The sequence below is a fragment of the Oncorhynchus mykiss genome, unplaced genomic scaffold, assembly GCF_057628025.1.
Source record: "Oncorhynchus mykiss isolate SJ-2025 unplaced genomic scaffold, ASM5762802v1 scaffold106, whole genome shotgun sequence".
Classification (NCBI taxonomy): Eukaryota; Metazoa; Chordata; class Actinopteri; order Salmoniformes; family Salmonidae; genus Oncorhynchus; species Oncorhynchus mykiss.
The window spans coordinates 419,970-440,000 of record NW_028322105.1 but is presented as its reverse complement, the minus strand read 5'-3'; the positions used below and the strand labels follow the sequence as shown (position 1 = coordinate 440,000).

The 20,031-nt window shown below is 47.0% G+C and overlaps 1 protein-coding gene across 25 annotated transcripts in view; it reads left to right on the top strand.

Annotated features, from left to right (window-relative positions):
• LOC110499739 (glutamate receptor-interacting protein 1) overlaps positions 1-20,031 on the top strand; it is a 709,091-nt gene that overhangs the window by 461,721 nt on the left and 227,339 nt on the right. For 4 of the 25 annotated variants that reach the window (XM_090228973.1, XM_090228967.1, XM_090228972.1 and 1 more), the window contains exon 1: positions 1-407. This exon is cut by the window's left edge and continues 295 nt beyond it. The exons of the other annotated variants lie outside the window; for them this stretch is intronic. In XM_090228973.1, coding sequence (XP_090085099.1) covers positions 353-407 — 55 coding nt within the window. In that variant the 5' untranslated portion in view covers positions 1-352. The remainder of the gene's footprint in view (positions 408-20,031) is intronic. 25 annotated transcript variants of the gene reach the window in all.

Below are 20,031 nucleotides of genomic sequence, written 5' to 3'. Positions count from 1 at the left end.
CACGCGCACGCCTTTCAGTTCAATTCCACGCGTATATTTTTTTTTTAATGCGAGAGAGAAGATAAAATATATAATTTCATGACGGAATTGAGGGGTGATGAAACGGAATTACACCACGGTTTCCTGCTGCAGGGATAGATGCTTCTATCTTTCGTTACTGTTACGTTACACTGGCAGGAGCGGCTCGCAAATAAGTGTGGGCTACGGTAACCGTCCACCGGTCCACCGCTGAGACAAGCTCTCTATCTCCTGCTATGTGCGGGGAATACAGATACCCGTGCACTGAATCCGCAACGCCACCAGCAGAGCTCTCGGACAAGCGTCGTACCTGCGCGCACTGAGAGATGCTAGTATGATAGCTCTTTCTTTCAAATGCAGATGTCAAATACTGCGGAGAGTGAACAAAGGTATGGTAGCCTTGTATTTTCTACGTTATCGGTATTACTGTGCGTGCCTGTGTGTGTGTGTGTTCTGGTGGGTGCGTGCGTGCGTAATGACCATACGAGTGCTACTCGGGATTGGATTAACGTTAGAAGGAAACTGCTGACATTTAAAACGGGAGAATTGTTTCTAGGTTCTCATGGGTTGCAGTGACATCGCCGGTGTAGTCGGTGTAGTGGAGGTGGTGAGGGAAGGAGGGGACATGGAGAGAAGTGGAACGTCATTCCCTGCACACCGTTTGTTTTGAAGTCTGCCGGCTGGGGAGACAGCCACTGTGTGTCGCCTCTGGCTAAAGAGACTGGAGTGGTCGTTCTCCTGATGTGTGAGATGGACGATATGAATATGTTATGACAGTACAGTAGGACTATAGGACTGGTGGGTTATGTTATGACAGTAGGACTATAGGACTGGTGGGTTATGTTATGACAGTAGGACTATAGGACTGGTGGGTTATGTTATGACAGTAGGACTATAGGACTGGTGGGTTATGTTATGACAGTAGGACCATAGGACTGACTGGTGGGTTATGTTATGACAGTAGGACTATAGGACTGGTGGGTTATGTTATGACAGTAGGACTATAGGACTGACTGGTGGGTTATGTTATGACAGTAGGACTATAGGACTGGTGGGTTATGTTATGACAGTAGGACTATAGGACTGGGGGTTATGTTATGACAGTAGGGACTATAGGACTGGTGGGTTATGTTATGACAGTAGGACTATAGGACTGGTTGGTTATGTTATGACAGTAGGACTATAGGACTGGTGGGTTATGTTATGACAGTAGGACTATAGGACTGGTTGGTTATGTTATGACAGTAGGACTATAGGACTGGTGGGTTATGTTATGACAGTAGGACTATAGGACTGGTGGGTTATGTTATGACAGTAGGACTATAGGACTGGTGGGTTATGTTATGACAGTAGGACTATAGGACTGGTGGGTTATGTTATGACAGTAGGACTATAGGACTGGTGGGTTATGTTATGACAGACAGGCATTCAGACAGACATACAGGCATTCAGACAGACAGACAAACCCCAGGTGAATCTACCATTGGACATTTTCTAGCTGGTGTTGTGTTTGGTCATCTACTGTAGTCTTGACATAATCTCGTCAGCTCATCTCTCTAACACTTCCTTCTGAGATATCAGCCAGTGGGCGTCTCTGAATTCCGATGATGATATCCACTATGCGCACATTCAGAAATAATCCCCAAGGCCATGAGCTTGTTTCTGTATAGATGAATTAAATACACAAGCTGTTTGACTCCTCCTACTAGCCGTACTATTGGTGACGTAAATTGAGTATGCAGTTTGCTTATTGGTCATAGTATGGATGTAGTTAGTATGCCAAAAGTTCCCGGATGTTGTACTACTTATGGCAAAATACGAAGTATGCAAGCAATGGACATTATTGCCATGCTTTTAGGGCCCACGATGCAGTTCTTCATAAAAATGGCCGTTTTACAACATTTTCGGATTTGAAGAAAATGGCGGAGAATAATGCAGCCGACGTCCGACGAGAGAGGACACAAATTCACTGCTCTTACAAATTATGACAAAATGTTAAGAAAATGTTGAGCAATGTAATAAAGTAATTACCTTCCAAATGAGTTAAGTTATGTTGGCTGACAATGTGTTAGCTATGCTAGCCTTTGGAAACCGCATAGCATATCATTACAGCAGTTGCTTGTATAACCCGGTATGTTAGCTAGCTACCTAGCGTTAGTTGGCTACTAACACATCGAACTCGCCAGTATATTAACTACACGCTCTCTAACTAACTAACATTTATTGACTTGATTATTCACGTAATTCTTAGCTTAGCTAAGTGGTATAGCATTCTCAATGGACATTGTTAATGAAGTTGTAAGATGTGTAGCTAGTCATTTGTTATGCTAACAAGCTAGCAAGAGGTTGCATAGCAACAGCATCAACTTCCGGTACACAGGCGAAGCTCTAGTACAATCAACTGAAAGGATACCGTTTGTTTACAGCATACTACAATTAACTAATAGCATGTGGTATGTAGCATATACTCATTTAGTATGTAGTATATACTCATCAAGTATGTAGTATATACTAATTGAGTATGTAGTATATACTCATTAAGTATGTAGTATATACTAATTGAGTATGTAGTATATACTTATTAAGTATGTAGTATATACTCATTTAGTATGTAGTATATACTCATTTAGTATGTAGTATATACTAATTAAGTATGTAGTATATACTAATTTAGTGTGTAGTATATACTCATTAAGTATGTAGTATATACTCATTTAGTATGTAGTATATACTCATTAAGTATGTAGCATATACTAATTAAGTATGTAGTATATACTAATTTAGTATGTAGTATATACTCATTGAGTGTGTAGTATACAGTATGTGTGTGACATCTGCTGATGTTTGTGTGAAAAGGGCTTTATAAATACATTTGATTGAAAGTATGGGCATTCAAACACAGCTACAGGGTGTGTATCAACCATCATGTTGTCTTGACATGACATTAGCTCTAGTGGAGACGTGGTCAGGGCAGTGGACTCCCTAGTGGACTTAGAGATGGGACTGACACACACACACACACGAGCTGACAAGGTAAACATCTGTTGTTCTGCCTCATGAACAAGGCAGTTAACCCCACTGTTCCCCGGTAGGCCGTCATTGTAAAATAATAATTTGTTCTTAACTGACCTTGCCTAGTTAAATAAAAGGTAAAATAACAATACTAAATGAAGAGATAGAGACGAGTGGATCAGATGTCCCTAGGGATTCCACTTTCACCGACATCGTTAACCTAACTACTTCCTGGTAACAACCACACGTCTTTAACCTAACTACTTCCTGGTAACAACCACGCGTCTTTAACCTAACTACTTCCTGGTAGCAACCACACGTCTTTAACCTAACTACTTCCTGGTAACAACCACGCGTCTTTAACCTAACTACTTCCTGGTAACAACCACACGTCTTTAACCTAAATACTTCCTGGTAACAACCACACGTCTTTAACCTAACTACTTCCTGGTAACAACCACACGTCTTTAACCTAAATACTTCCTGGTAACAACCACACGTCTCAGATGGCTTGTTCTTTGACATCCATCTGTCTTGGAGTCGGAACTGTCCATAAGGGTTAATATCACATCCTTCATACTGCTAGACTATTGGCCGAGGCCCTCAACCATTTAGATGGCGTCACGATGACATAATCCACACAGCTTTTCAACCGTCTCCTCAGACTGAGACCGTCTGCTAGATAGATAGGAGGGGTTAGCTTAGCATGGAACATCAACACCCATAACACCCATAATACTGTAGGTGTTCCACAATGTCGATAATCATCTTTGGTGACTTCAATATTTATCGCATTTTTTTCTTGTACGGTAATTATTCAACCCGTCGTGGATATGAGAGGGGACGGTGAGGGTGGATAGGAGAGGGGACGGTGAGGGTGGATAGGAGAGGGGACGGTGAGGGTGGATAGGAGAGGGGACGGTGAGGGTGGATAGGAGAGGGGACGGTGAGGGTGGATAGGAGAGGGGACGGTGAGGGTGGATAGGAGAGGGGACGGTGAGGGTGGATAGGAGAGGGGACGGTGAGGGTGGATAGGAGAGGGGACGGTGAGGGTGGATAGGAGAGGGGGTGGTGAGGGTGGATAGGAGAGGGGGGGGTGAGGGAGGATAGGAGAGGGGGTGGAGAGGGAGGATAGGAGAGGGGACGGTGAGGGTGGATAGGAGAGGGGACGGTGAGGGTGGATAGGAGAGGGGACGGTGAGGGTGGATAGGAGAGGGGACGGTGAGGGTGGATAGGAGAGGGGACGGTGAGGGTGGATAGGAGAGGGGACGGTGAGGGTGGATAGGAGAGGGGACGGTGAGGGTGGATAGGAGAGGGGACGGTGAGGGTGGATAGGAGAGGGGACGGTGAGGGTGGATAGGAGAGGGGACGGTGAGGGTGGATAGGAGAGGGGACGGTGAGGGTGGATAGGAGAGGGGACGGTGAGGGTGGATAGGAGAGGGGACGGTGAGGGTGGATAGGAGAGGGGACGGTGAGGGTGGATAGGAGAGGGGACGGTGAGGGTGGATAGGAGAGGGGACGGTGAGGGTGGATAGGAGAGGGGGTGGTGAGGGTGGATAGGAGAGGGGGTGGTGAGGGAGGATAGGAGAGGGGGTGGAGAGGGTGGATAGGAGAGGGGACGGTGAGGGTGGATAGGAGAGGGGACGGTGAGGGTGGATAGGAGAGGGGACGGTGAGGGTGGATAGGAGAGGGGACGGTGAGGGTGGATAGGAGAGGGGACGGTGAGGGTGGATAGGAGAGGGGACGGTGAGGGTGGATAGGAGAGGGGACGGTGAGGGTGGATAGGAGAGGGGACGGTGAGGGTGGATAGGAGAGGGGACGGTGAGGGTGGATAGGAGAGGGGGCGGTGAGGGTGGATAGGAGAGGGGGCGGTGAGGGTGGATAGGAGAGGGGGCGGTGAGGGTGGATAGGAGAGGGGACGGTGAGGGTGGATAGGAGAGGGGACGGTGAGGGTGGATAGGAGAGGGGACGGTGAGGGTGGATAGGAGAGGGGACGGTGAGGGTGGATAGGAGAGGGGACGGTGAGGGTGGATAGGAGAGGGGACGGTGAGGGTGGATAGGAGAGGGGACGGTGAGGGTGGATAGGAGAGGGGACGGTGAGGGTGGATAGGAGAGGGGGCGGTGAGGGTGGATAGGAGAGGGGACGGTGAGGGTGGATAGGAGAGGGGACGGTGAGGGTGGATAGGAGAGGGGACGGTGAGGGTGGATAGGAGAGGGGACGGTGAGGGTGGATAGGAGAGGGGGTGGTGAGGGTGGATAGGAGAGGGGGGGGTGAGGGAGGATAGGAGAGGGGGTGGAGAGGGAGGATAGGAGAGGGGACGGTGAGGGTGGATAGGAGAGGGGACGGTGAGGGTGGATAGGAGAGGGGACGGTGAGGGTGGATAGGAGAGGGGACGGTGAGGGTGGATAGGAGAGGGGACGGTGAGGGTGGATAGGAGAGGGGACGGTGAGGGTGGATAGGAGAGGGGACGGTGAGGGTGGATAGGAGAGGGGACGGTGAGGGTGGATAGGAGAGGGGACGGTGAGGGTGGATAGGAGAGGGGACGGTGAGGGTGGATAGGAGAGGGGACGGTGAGGGTGGATAGGAGAGGGGACGGTGAGGGTGGATAGGAGAGGGGACGGTGAGGGTGGATAGGAGAGGGGACGGTGAGGGTGGATAGGAGAGGGGACGGTGAGGGTGGATAGGAGAGGGGACGGTGAGGGTGGATAGGAGAGGGGACGGTGAGGGTGGATAGGAGAGGGGACGGTGAGGGTGGATAGGAGAGGGGGTGGTGAGGGTGGATAGGAGAGGGGGTGGTGAGGGAGGATAGGAGAGGGGGTGGAGAGGGTGGATAGGAGAGGGGACGGTGAGGGTGGATAGGAGAGGGGACGGTGAGGGTGGATAGGAGAGGGGACGGTGAGGGTGGATAGGAGAGGGGACGGTGAGGGTGGATAGGAGAGGGGACGGTGAGGGTGGATAGGAGAGGGGACGGTGAGGGTGGATAGGAGAGGGGACGGTGAGGGTGGATAGGAGAGGGGGCGGTGAGGGTGGATAGGAGAGGGGGCGGTGAGGGTGGATAGGAGAGGGGGCGGTGAGGGTGGATAGGAGAGGGGACGGTGAGGGTGGATAGGAGAGGGGACGGTGAGGGTGGATAGGAGAGGGGACGGTGAGGGTGGATAGGAGAGGGGACGGTGAGGGTGGATAGGAGAGGGGACGGTGAGGGTGGATAGGAGAGGGGACGGTGAGGGTGGATAGGAGAGGGGACGGTGAGGGTGGATAGGAGAGGGGGCGGTGAGGGTGGATAGGAGAGGGGACGGTGAGGGTGGATAGGAGAGGGGACGGTGAGGGTGGATAGGAGAGGGGACGGTGAGGGTGAATAGGATAGGGGACGGTGAGGGTGGATAGGAGAGGGGACGGTGAGGGTGGATAGGAGAGGGGACGGTGAGGGTGGATAGGAGAGGGGACGGTGAGGGTGGATAGGAGAGGGGACGGTGAGGGTGGATAGGAGAGGGGACGGTGAGGGTGGATAGGAGAGGGGACGGTGAGGGTGGATAGGAGAGGGGACGGTGAGGGTGGATAGGAGAGGGGACGGTGAGGGTGGATAGGAGAGGGGACGGTGAGGGTGGATAGGAGAGGGGACGGTGAGGGTGGATAGGAGAGGGGACGGTGAGGGTGGATAGGAGAGGGGACGGTGAGGGTGGATAGGAGAGGGGACGGTGAGGGTGGATAGGAGAGGGGACGGTGAGGGTGGATAGGAGAGGGGACGGTGAGGGTGGATAGGAGAGGGGACGGTGAGGGTGGATAGGAGAGGGGACGGTGAGGGTGGATAGGAGAGGGGACGGTGAGGGTGGATAGGAGAGGGGACGGTGAGGGTGGATAGGAGAGGGGGTGGTGAGGGTGGATAGGAGAGGGGACGGTGAGGGTGAATAGGAGAGGGGACGGTGAGGGTGAATAGGAGAGGGGACGGTGAGGGTGGATAGGAGAGGGGACGGTGAGGGTGGATAGGATAGGGGACGGTGAGGGTGGATAGGAGAGGGGACGGTGAGGGTGGATAGGAGAGGGGACGGTGAGGGTGAATAGGAGAGGGGACGGTGAGGGTGGATAGGAGAGGGGACGGTGAGGGTGGATAGGATAGGGGACGGTGAGGGTGGATAGGAGAGGGGACGGTGAGGGTGGATAGGAGAGGGGGTGGTGAGGGTGGATAGGAGAGGGGGCGGTGAGGGTGGATAGGAGAGGGGGCGGTGAGGGTGGATAGGAGAGGGGACGGTGAGGGTGAATAGGATAGGGGACGGTGAGGGTGGATAGGAGAGGGGACGGTGAGGGTGGATAGGAGAGGGGGTGGTGAGGGTGGATAGGAGAGGGGGCGGTGAGGGTGGATAGGAGAGGGGGTGGTGAGGGTGGAGAGGGTGGATAGGAGAGGGGGACGGTGAAGTCGGGGATCTTAGATGTCAGCCCCGAGGCGTTGTGTTCCAGAACTTCTGTTGGACTAATTAGAACATCTCCAGCTCTCTGGTTCCTGGTCCGGCCCCCCTGCATTCCCACAGAGGTCAGATGCGACCAATCAAAGCCCTGTAAATTAATGAGGCTTGGTTGCTAAGTGTTGTAGCCTCTAAACACGCTCCATACTAACATAAAGAGAGATGTAGTGTGTGTGTGTGTGTGTGTGTGTGTGTGTGTGTGTGTGTGTGTGTGTGTGTGTGTGTGTGTGTGTGATTTCAGCCACCCCACAGCAGTCAAACAGAATGAATTAGTTAGTCATCACTCAAAGCATATTTCAACACATATTTGAGGCCCTGATGTGTGAAGGAAGTGTGGGAATTTGGTACAGCTAGCTTTGATGTTTCTTTGCCAAATTGTTTATGTATATTTCTCCTCTAGAATGTTTTTGGTGGTTTATTTTGTTCATATCAAGTAGCTACTTGATGGAAAACACCCCTTTGGAAAAGAGAAGCCATTTTTATAATCATCATCTTTACCTCATTCCCATAGAGGGGAGGGTGGTTCCTCATCTCTACCTCATTCCCATAGAGGGGAGGGTGGTTCCTCATCTCTACCTCATTCCCATAGAGGGGAGGGTGGTTCCTCATCTCTACCTCATTCCCATAGAGTGGAGGGTGGTTCCTCATCTCTACCTCATTCCTATAGAGTGGAGGGTGGTTCCCGATCTCTACCTCATTCCCATAGAGTGGAGGGTGGTTCCTCCTCTCTACCTCATTCCCATAGAGTGGAGGGTGGTTCCTCATCTCTACCTCATTCCCATAGAGTGGAGGGTGGTTCCTCATCTCTACCTCATTCCTATAGAGTGGAGGGTGGTTCCCGATCTCTACCTCATTCCCATAGAGTGGAGGGTGGTTCCTCCTCTCTACCTCATTCCCATAGAGTGGAGGGTGGTTCCTCCTCTCTACCTCATTCCCATAGAGGGGAGGGTGGTTCCTCATCTTTACCTCATTCCCATAGAGTGGAGGGTGGTTCCTCATCTCTACCTCATTCCCATAGAAAGGAGGGTGGTTCCTCCTCTCTACCTCATTCCTATAGAGTGGAGGGTGGTTCCCGATCTCTACCTCATTCCCATAGAGTGGAGGGTGGTTCCTCCTCTCTACCTCATTCCCATAGAGTGGAGGGTGGTTCCTCCTCTCTACCTCATTCATATAGAGTGGAGGGTGGTTCCCGATCTCTACCTCATTCCCATAGAAAGGAGGGTGTTTCCTCATCTCTACATCATTCCCATAGAGTGGAGGGTGGTTCCTCATCTCTACCTCATCCCCATAGAGGGGAGGGTGGTTCCTCCTCTCTACCTCATTCCCATAGAGTGGAGGGTGGTTCCTCATCTCTACCTCATTCCCATAGAAAGGAGGGTGGTTCCTCCTCTCTACCTCATTCCCATAGAGTGGAGGGTGGTTCCTCCTCTCTACCTCATTCCCATAGAAAGGAGGGTGGTTCCTCCTCTCTACCTCATTCCCATAGAGGGGAGGGTGGTTCCTCCTCTCTACCTCATTCCCATAGAGGGGAGGGTGGTTCATCATCTCTACCTCATTCCCATAGAGGGGAGGGTGGTTCATCATCTCTACCTCATTCCCATAGAGTGGAGGATGGTTCCTCCTCTCTACCTCATTCCCATAGATTGGAGGTTGGTTCCTCATCTCTACCTCATTCCCATAGAGTGGATGGTGGTTCATCATCTCTACCTCATTCCCATAGAGTGGAGGGTGGTTCCTCATCTCTACCTCATTCCCATAGAGTGGATGGTGGTTCCTCATCTCTACCTCATTCCCATAGAGTGGAGGGTGGTTCCTCATCTCTACCTCATTCCTATAGAGTGGAGGGTGGTTCCCGATCTCTACCTCATTCCCATAGAGTGGAGGGTGGTTCCTCCTCTCTACCTCATTCCCATAGAGGGGAGGGTGGTTCATCATCTCTACCTCATTCCCATAGAGGGGAGGGTGGTTCATCATCTCTACCTCATTCCCATAGAGTGGAGGATGGTTCCTCCTCTCTACCTCATTCCCATAGAAAGGAGGGTGGTTCCTCCTCTCTACCTCATTCCTATAGAGTGGAGGGTGGTTCCCGATCTCTACCTCATTCCCATAGAGTGGAGGGTGGTTCCTCCTCTCTACCTCATTCCCATAGAGTGGAGGGTGGTTCCTCCTCTCTACCTCATTCATATAGAGTGGAGGGTGGTTCCCGATCTCTACCTCATTCCCATAGAAAGGAGGGTGTTTCCTCATCTCTACATCATTCCCATAGAGTGGAGGGTGGTTCCTCATCTCTACCTCATCCCCATAGAGGGGAGGGTGGTTCCTCCTCTCTACCTCATTCCCATAGAGTGGAGGGTGGTTCCTCATCTCTACCTCATTCCCATAGAAAGGAGGGTGGTTCCTCCTCTCTACCTCATTCCCATAGAGTGGAGGGTGGTTCCTCCTCTCTACCTCATTCCCATAGAAAGGAGGGTGGTTCCTCCTCTCTACCTCATTCCCATAGAGGGGAGGGTGGTTCCTCCTCTCTACCTCATTCCCATAGAGGGGAGGGTGGTTCATCATCTCTACCTCATTCCCATAGAGGGGAGGGTGGTTCATCATCTCTACCTCATTCCCATAGAGTGGAGGATGGTTCCTCCCCTCTACCTCATTCCCATAGATTGGAGGTTGGTTCCTCATCTCTACCTCATTCCCATAGAGTGGATGGTGGTTCATCATCTCTACCTCATTCCCATAGAGTGGAGGGTGGTTCCTCATCTCTACCTCATTCCCATAGAGTGGATGGTGGTTCCTCATCTCTACCTCATTCCCGTAGAAGGGATGGTGGTTAGGATGCTTCTGCCTTCCTCTCAGCTGGGATATACACGTCATCGTAGGCAGTTTGATGGCTGAATGTTGAACCATTACTTTGCCATATCCCACTGATCCAGTGTTTTATGACAGAGGCATTTGCATAGATATGTGTCTGGATGCATCCCAAATGGAACTCTATTCCCTTTGTAGTGGCATAGGATTATGGTGCACTATTTAGGGAATAGGGTGTAATTTGGGACTCAGAGTCTGAAGTCATGTCAAGCAGCACATCCATTATCTAAATTGTCAGTATGAGGATGGCTGACAGCCCCAGAGCAAGTAGAGCCAAACACACACACACACACACACACACACACACACACACACACACACACACACACACGCACACACAGGCACACACAGGCACACAGTAACTCACACACTAACACACACACACACACACACACACACACAGGCACCCACTAACACACACACACACATAGGCACACACACACACACACACAGGCACACACTAACACACACACAGACACACACTAACACACACACACTAACACACACACAGACACACACACACACTAACACACACACACTAACACACACACACACACTAACACACACACACACACACACCATCGTTGGTCACCCGGGAATCGTGGAACGCTCCGTGTCCTGTCAGGTTTGTATCTCTGTAGCATTAGCAGACATTAGCATTATAAACAGATAAGAGCAGCGAGGCCAGTTGCAGGGCTGTGATGTTCTCTCTCTTCTGTTCTGGCTTTCATCTCTGTCGTGGGGGAGGGGAACGGCAGTACAACTCAACCATATGTGGTCGTATCTGTGGGTGGCTTGGAAAACGCAAAGGATTTGATCTTCTAATGCGTCCTGTATTTGTTACTATGTTATTTTAATATTGTAGGATAGATTAGTAAACTTAACTTTATCTTCTAATGTGTTCTGTAGTTGTTACTATGTTATTTTAATATTGTAGGATAGATTAGTAAACTTAACTTTATCTTCTAATGTGTTCTGTAGTTGTTACTATGTTATTTTAATATTGTAGGATAGATTAGTAAACTTAACTTTATCTTCTAATGTGTTCTGTAGTTGTTACTATGTTATTTTAATATTGTAGGATAGATTAGTAAACTTAACTTTATCTTCTAATGTGTCCTGTAGTTGTTACTATATTATTTGCCGAAGTCGTTGCCTCTCCTTGTTCGGGCGGTGCTCGACGTCACCGGTCTTCTAGCCATCATTGATCCATTTTTCATTTTCCATTGGTTTTGTCTTGTCTTCCCACACACCTGTTTTCAATCCCATTCATTACCTGTTGTGTATTTAACCCTCTGTTTCCCCTCATGTCTTTATCAGAGATGGTTTTATGTCAGTGTTGTTTTATGGTTGTATGACGGGTCCTCGTACCCATGTTTATTTATGTATTTAGTGTTTGGAGCATGTTAAGTGGACTTGTATTAAAAGACTCCATTTACAGTTCATTTTGACTCTCCTGCGCCTGACTTCCCTGCCACCTATACACACATCTCTGACAATATTGTAGGATATGATAGTAAACTTAACTTCTAATGCGTTCTGTATTTGTTACTATATCCCTTTAATATTGTAGGATACGATAGTACGTAGACCTGCTGGGGTCGTGCTTCATGGTTCCTCTCTATATTACCGCCAGGCACTTAGTGCTGCAGTGCTGCTGTTGTGTGTGTCTCTCTCTCTCTCTCTCTCTCTCTCTCTCTCTCTCTCTCTCTCTCTCTCTCTCTCTCTCTCTCTCTCTCTCTCTCTCTCTCTCTCTCTCTCTCTCTCTCTCTCTCTCTCTCTCTCTCTCTCTCACACTGACTGACTGACTGACTGACTGACTGTGTGTGTATGTACTAGTGGACACGTGTGTTTTCCGTCCCGTAGAGGCAAGCTGCTGAGATGTCTTGTAGTATTACTGTACCTGCAGTAATAATATCTCCACTAATTGTTTTGTTGTTGGGATAAGAGGCCCCTTTAGGCGGCCATTCCTCTTTCTGACACTGTGGTGTTTTTTGACCTTTCTGCAATAGGTTAATGTGGAAGACACAACCACAACGTTAGCCAGCCCAGAACACAATTCACAAGGCTTGGGCCTGTTTATACCGTACACCGGGGGTATTTTGAAATCCCGATGGGTTTTGGGGGGTGCGTGCTCACGTCACTGCTTATAAACTATAAATTGAGTATAAATATAAGACATCTAAGATGTGTGAAATAAATGATATCCAGATCAGGGCTTCAGCGATGCATTTGGTTTGCTAACTTTCTAGCTAAGTGGCTAAATGTCAAGATCAAACTTCTTGGTTTACAGCAGAGATATTCTAGTCTGAGTAACAGTCTCTCTAGCTAACATTCCAGTCCTTGCCACTTCTCGTCATTGCCAAAGACACTGGCCTTTCTGCCCTATTCAGCTACGAACATTCTATCATTAATGAGCTTGAGAGAGAACAGAGGAGTCGATCCTGATTCGATAACCGTCACAGCTATCCTCCAATCACAACGATTATCTAAAAAAATTGGAACTCTTATCACTCTTTTTGTTTTTCTCCTCCACAGAACATGTTGTTATCTGGTTACTAAGCAACTGTTTTTCTCCTCCACAGAACATGTTGTTATCAGGTTACTAAGCAACTGTTTTTCTCCTCCACAGAACATGTTGTTATCAGGTTACTAAGCAACTGTTTTTCTCCTCCACAGAACATGTTGTTATCAGGTTACTAAGCAACTGTTTTTCTCCTCCACAGAACATGTTGTTATCAGGTTACTAAGCAACTGTTTTTCTCCTCCACAGAACATGTTGTTATCAGGTTACTAAGCAACTGTTTTTCTCCTCCACAGAACATGTTGTTATCAGTGTTGTGATAGTGTTATGGACTCTACAGAGTGATAGTGATGTGGACTCTACAGAGTGATAGTGGTGTGGACTCTACAGAGTGATAGTGATAGTGGTGTGGACTCTACAGAGTGATAGTGATGTGGACTCTACAGAGTGATAGTGTTGTGGACTCTACAGAGTGATAGTGTTGTGGACTCTACAGAGTGATAGTGGTGTGGACTCTACAGAGTGATAGTGTTGTGGACTCTACAGAGTGATAGTGATAGTGTTGTGGACTCTGCAGAGTGATAGTGTTGTGGACTCTACAGAGTGATAGTGTTGTGGACTCTACAGGGGGATAGTGGTGTGGACTCTACAGAGTGCTAGTGGTGTGGACTCTACAGAGTGATAGTGGTGTGGACTCTACAGAGTGATAGTGTTGTGGACTCTACAGGGGGATAGTGTTGTGGACTCTACAGAGTGATAGTGTTGTGGACTCTACAGAGTGATAGTGGTGTGGACTCTACAGAGTGATAGTGTTGTGGATTCTATAGAGTGATAGTGGTGTGGACTCTACAGAGTGATAGTGTTGTGGACTCTACAGAGTGATAGTGATAGTGTTGTGGACTCTACAGAGTGATAGTGATGTGGACTCTACAGAGTGATAGTGTTGTGGACTCTACAGGGGGATAGTGTTGTGGACTCTACAGAGTGATAGTGTTGTGGACTCTACAGAGTGATAGTGGTGTGGACTCTACAGAGTGATAGTGTTGTGGATTCTATAGAGTGATAGTGGTGTGGACTCTACAGAGTGATAGTGTTGTGGACTCTACAGAGTGATAGTGATAGTGTTGTGGACTCTACAGAGTGATAGTGGTGTGGACTCTACAGAGTGATAGTGTTGTGGACTCTACAGAGTGATAGTGTTGTGGACTCTACAGAGTGATAGTGTTGTGGACTCTACAGAGTGATAGTGGTGTGGACTCTAAAGAGTGATAGTGTTGAGGACTCTACAGAGTGATAGTGTTGAGGACTCTACAGAGTGATAGTGGTGTGGACTCTACAGAGTGAAAGTGGTGTGGACTCTACAGAGTGATAGTGTTGTGGACTCTACAGAGTTATAGTGGTGTGGACTCTACAGAGTGATAGTGTTGTGGACTCTACAGAGTGATAGTGGTGTGGACTCTACAGAGTGATAGTGTTGTGGACTCTACAGAGTGATAGTGGTGTGGACTCTACCGAGTGATAGTGTTATGGACTCTACAGAGTGATAGTGGTGTGGACTCTACAGAGTGATAGTGGTGTGGACTCTACCGAGTGATAGTGTTATGGACTCTACAGAGTGATAGTGTTGTGGATTCTACAGAGTGATAGTGGTGTGGACTCTACAGAGTGATAGTGGTGTGGACTCTACAGAGTGATAGTGATGTGGACTCTACAGAGTGATAGTGTTGTGGACTCTACAGAGTGATAGTGGTGTGGACTCTACAGAGTGATAGTGGTGTGGACTCTACAGAGTGATAGTGGTGTGGACTCTACCGAGTGATAGTGGTGTGGACTCTACAGAGTGATAGTGGTGTGGACTCTACAGAGGGATAGTGATAGTGGTGAGGACTCTACAGAGTGATAGTGGTGTGGACTCTACAGAGTGATAGTGGTGTGGACTCTACAGAGGGATAGTGATAGTGGTGTGGACTCTACAGAGTGATAGTGATGTGGACTCTACATAGTGATAGTGATGTGGACTCTACAGAGTGATAGTGTTGTGGACTCTACAGAGTGATAGTGTTGTGGACTCTACAGAGTGATAGTGGTGTGGACTCTACAGAGTGATAGTGGTGTGGACTCTACAGAGTGATAGTGTTGTGGACTCTACAGAGTGATAGTGATGTGGACTCTACAGAGTGATAGTGTTGTGGACTCTACAGAGTGATAGTGATGTGGACTCTACAGAGTGATAGTGTTGTGGACTCTACAGAGTGATAGTGTTGTGGACTCTACAGAGTGATAGTGATGTGGACTCTACAGAGTGATAGTGTTGTGGACTCTACAGAGTGATAATGTTGTGGACTCTACAGAGTGATAGTGGTGTGGACTCTACAGAGTGATAGTGGTGTGGACTCTACAGAGTGATAGTGATAGTGGTGTGGACTCTACAGAGTGATAGTGATGTGGACTCTACAGAGTGATAGTGATGTGGACTCTACAGAGTGATAGTGTTGTGGACTCTACAGAGTGATAGTGTTGTGGACTCTACAGAGTGATAGTGGTGTGGACTCTACAGAGTGATAGTGGTGTGGACTCTACAGAGTGATAGTGATAGTGTTGTGGACTCTACAGAGTGATAATGATGTGGACTCTACAGAGTGATAGTGTTGTGGACTCTACAGAGTGATAGTGATGTGGACTCTACAGAGTGATAGTGTTGTGGACTCTATAGAGTGATAGTGTTGTGGACTCTACAGAGTGATAGTGGTGTGGACTCTACAGAGTGATAGTGGTGTGGACTCTACAGAGTGATAGTGTTTTGGACTCTACAGAGTGATAGTGATGTGGACTCTACAGAGTGATAGTGTTTTGGACTCTACAGAGTGATAGTGATGTGGACTCTACAGAGTGATAGTGTTGTGGACTCTACAGAGTGATAGTGTTGTGGACCCTACAGAGTGATAGTGGTGTGGACTCTACAGAGTGATAGTCGTGTGGACTCTACAGAGTGATAGTGGTGTGGACTCTACAGAGTGATAGTGTTGTGGACTCTACAGAGTGATAGTGTTGTAGACTCTACAGAGTGATAGTGATGTGGACTCTACAGAGTGATAGTGTTGTGGACTCTACAGAGTGATAGTGTTGTAGACTCTACAGAGTGATAGTGGTGAGGACTCTACAGAGTGATAGTGGTGTGGACTCTACAGAGTGATAGCGTTGTGGACTCTACAGAGTGATAGTGGGTGTGGACTCTACAGAGTGATAGTGTGTGTGGACTCTACAGAGTGATAGTGGGTGTGGACTCTACAGAGTGATAGTGGGTGTGGACTCTACAGAGTGATAGTGGGTGTGGACTCTACATAGTGATAGTGGTGTGGACTCTACAGAGTGATAGTGGTGTGGACTCTACAGAGTGATAGTCGTGTGGACTCTACAGAGTGATAGTGGTGTGGACTCTACAGAGTGATAGTGTTGTGGACTCTACAGAGTGATAGTGTTGTAGACTCTACAGAGTGATAGTGATGTGGACTCTACAGAGTGATAGTGTTGTGGACTCTACAGAGTGATAGTGTTGTAGACTCTACAGAGTGATAGTGGTGAGGACTCTACAGAGTGATAGCGTTGTGGACTCTACAGAGTGATAGTGGGTGTGGACTCTACAGAGTGATAGTGGGTGTGGACTCTACAGAGTGATAGTGGGTGTGGACTCTACAGAGTGATAGTGGGTGTGGACTCTACATAGTGATAGTGGTGTGGACTCTACAGAGTGATAGTGGTGTGGACTCTACAGAGTGATAGTGTTGTGGACTCTATAGAGTGATAGTGTTGTGGACTCTACAGAGTGATAGTGTTTTGGACTCTACAGAGTGATAGTGATGTGGACTCTACAGAGTGATAGTGTTTTGGACTCTACAGAGTGATAGTGATGTGGACTCTACAGAGTGATAGTGTTGTGGACTCTACAGAGTGATAGTGTTGTGGACCCTACAGAGTGATAGTGGTGTGGACTCTACAGAGTGATAGTCGTGTGGACTCTACAGAGTGATAGTGGTGTGGACTCTACAGAGTGATAGTGTTGTGGACTCTACAGAGTGATAGTGTTGTAGACTCTACAGAGTGATAGTGATGTGGACTCTACAGAGTGATAGTGTTGTGGACTCTACAGAGTGATAGTGTTGTAGACTCTACAGAGTGATAGTGGTGAGGACTCTACAGAGTGATAGTGGTGTGGACTCTACAGAGTGATAGCGTTGTGGACTCTACAGAGTGATAGTGGGTGTGGACTCTACAGAGTGATAGTGGGTGTGGACTCTACAGAGTGATAGTGGGTGTGGACTCTACAGAGTGATAGTGGGTGTGGACTCTACATAGTGATAGTGGTGTGGACTCTACAGAGTGATAGTGGTGTGGACTCTACAGAGTGATAGTGGGTGTGGACTCTACAGAGTGATAGTGTTGTGGAGGATGACTCATATATCTGAGGTGATCAATGCGCTAATTGCCTCCAGTTATAGACTCCATACTGTTGTTCCATCAACATCCCACTGTAATAATCAGTCTGAGTCGTGTCTAGAGAGAGACTGCTGCTCTACACAACTACACTTCCATCTGCAAGGCGTAAGAAAATAGTTGTATTTTTACTTAGAGGATACAGAGTATCGACCCTCAGAGGGAGTCATATAAACATAGTTACTAATGGAGTCACGACTGAGACAGAGATACTAATGGAGTCACGACTGAGGCAGAGATACTAATAAACAGAGATACTAATGGAGTCACTACTGAGACAGAGATACTAATAAACAGAGATACTAATGGAGACAGAGATACTAATAAACAGAGATACTAATGGAGTCACTACTGAGACAGAGATGCTAATAAACAGAGATACTAATGGAGTCACTACTGAGACAGAGATACTAATAAACAGAGATACTAATGGAGTCACTACTGAGACAGAGATACTAATAAACAGAGATACTAATGAAGACAGAGATACTAATAAACAGATATACTAATGGAGTCACTACTGAGACAGAGATACTAATAAACAGAGATACTAATGGAGTTACTACTGAGACAGAGATACTAATAAACAGAGATACTAATGGAGTCACGACTGAGACAGAGATACTAATAAACACAGATACTAATGGAGTCACTACTGAGACAGAGATACTAATAAACAGAGATACTAATGGAGTCACTACTGAGACAGAGATACTAATAAACAGAGATACTAATGGAGACAGAGATACTAATAAACAGAGATACTAATGGAGTCACTACTGAGACAGAGATACTAATAAACAGAGATACTAATGGAGTCACTACTGAGACAGAGATACTAATAAACAGAGATACTAATGGAGACAGAGATACTAATAAACAGAGATACTAATGGAGTCACTACTGAGACAGAGATAATAATAAACAGAGATACTAATGGAGTCACGACTGAGGCAGAGTTGTAGTTAACAGAGATACTAATGGAGTCACGACTGAGGCAGAGTTGTAGTTAACAGAGATACTAATGGAGTCACGACTGAGACAGAGTTGTAGTTAACAGAGATACTAATAAACAGAGATACTAATGGAGTCACGACTGAGGCAGAGTTGTAGTTAACATAGATACTAATGGAGTCACGACTGAGGCAGAGTTGTAGTTAACAGAGATACTAATAAACAGAGATACTAATGAAGACAGAGATACTAATAAACAGAGATACTAATGGAGTCACGACTGAGGCAGTGTTGTAGTTAACAGAGTTACTAATGGAGTCACAACTGAGACAGAGTTGTAGTTAACAGAGATACTAATAAACAGAGATGGTAATGAAGACAGAGATACTAATAAACAGAGATACTAATAGAGATACTAATAAACAGAGATACTAATGAAGACAGAGATACTAATAAACAGAGATACTAATGGAGTCACTACTGAGACAGAGATACTAATAAACAGAGATACTAATGGAGTTACTACTGAGACAGAGATACTAATAAACACAGATACTAATGAAGACAGAGATACTAATAAACAGAGATACTAATGGAGTCACTACTGAGACAGAGATACTAATAAACAGAGATACTAATGGAGTTACTACTGAGACAGAGATACTAATAAACACAGATACTAATGAAGACAGAGATACTAATAAACAGAGATACTAATGGAGTTACTACTGAGACAGAGATACTAATAAACAGAGATACTAATGAAGACAGAGATACTAATAAACAGAGATACTAATGGAGTCACGACTGAGACAGAGTTGTAGTTAACAGAGATACTAATGAAGACAGAGATACTAATAAACAGAGATACTAATTGAGTCACTACTGAGGCAGATATACTACTAAACAGGGATGCTAATGGAGACAGAGATACTAATAAGCAGAGTTACTACTGAGACAGAGATACTAATAAACAGAGATACTAATGGAGTCACGACTGAGACAGAGATACTTATAAACAGAGATACTAATGGAGTTACTACTGAGACAGAGATACTAATGGAGTTACTACTGAGACAAAGATACTAATAAACAGAGATACTAATGGAGTCACGACTGAGGCAGAGGTGTAGTTAACAGAGATACTAATGGAGACACGACTGAGACAGAGTTGTAGTTAACAGAGATACTAATGGAGACACGACTGAGACAGAGTTGTAGTTAACAGAGATACTAATGGAGTCACGACTGAGGCAGTGTTGTAGTTAACAGAGATACTAATGGAGACACTACTGAGACAGAGATACTAATAAACAGAGATACTAATGGAGTCACGACTGAGACAGAGATACTTATAAACAGAGATACTAATGGAGTTACGACTGAGACAGAGATACTTATAAACAGAGATACTAATGGAGTTACTACTGAGACAGAGATACTAATGGAGTTACTACTGAGACAGAGATACTAATAAACAGAGATACTAATGGAGTCACGACTGAGGCAGAGGTGTAGTTAACAGAGATACTAATGGAGACACGACTGAGACAGTGTTGTAGTTAACAGAGATACTATGGATGCCTCTCTTAGCCAGGGGGGGCTTTATATATATTGGCAGCACTTAAAGTGCTCTTTTTAATGTCTACATGTAGTGACTGAAGACCTATAGGTACATATATATATATATACACACACACACACACACACAC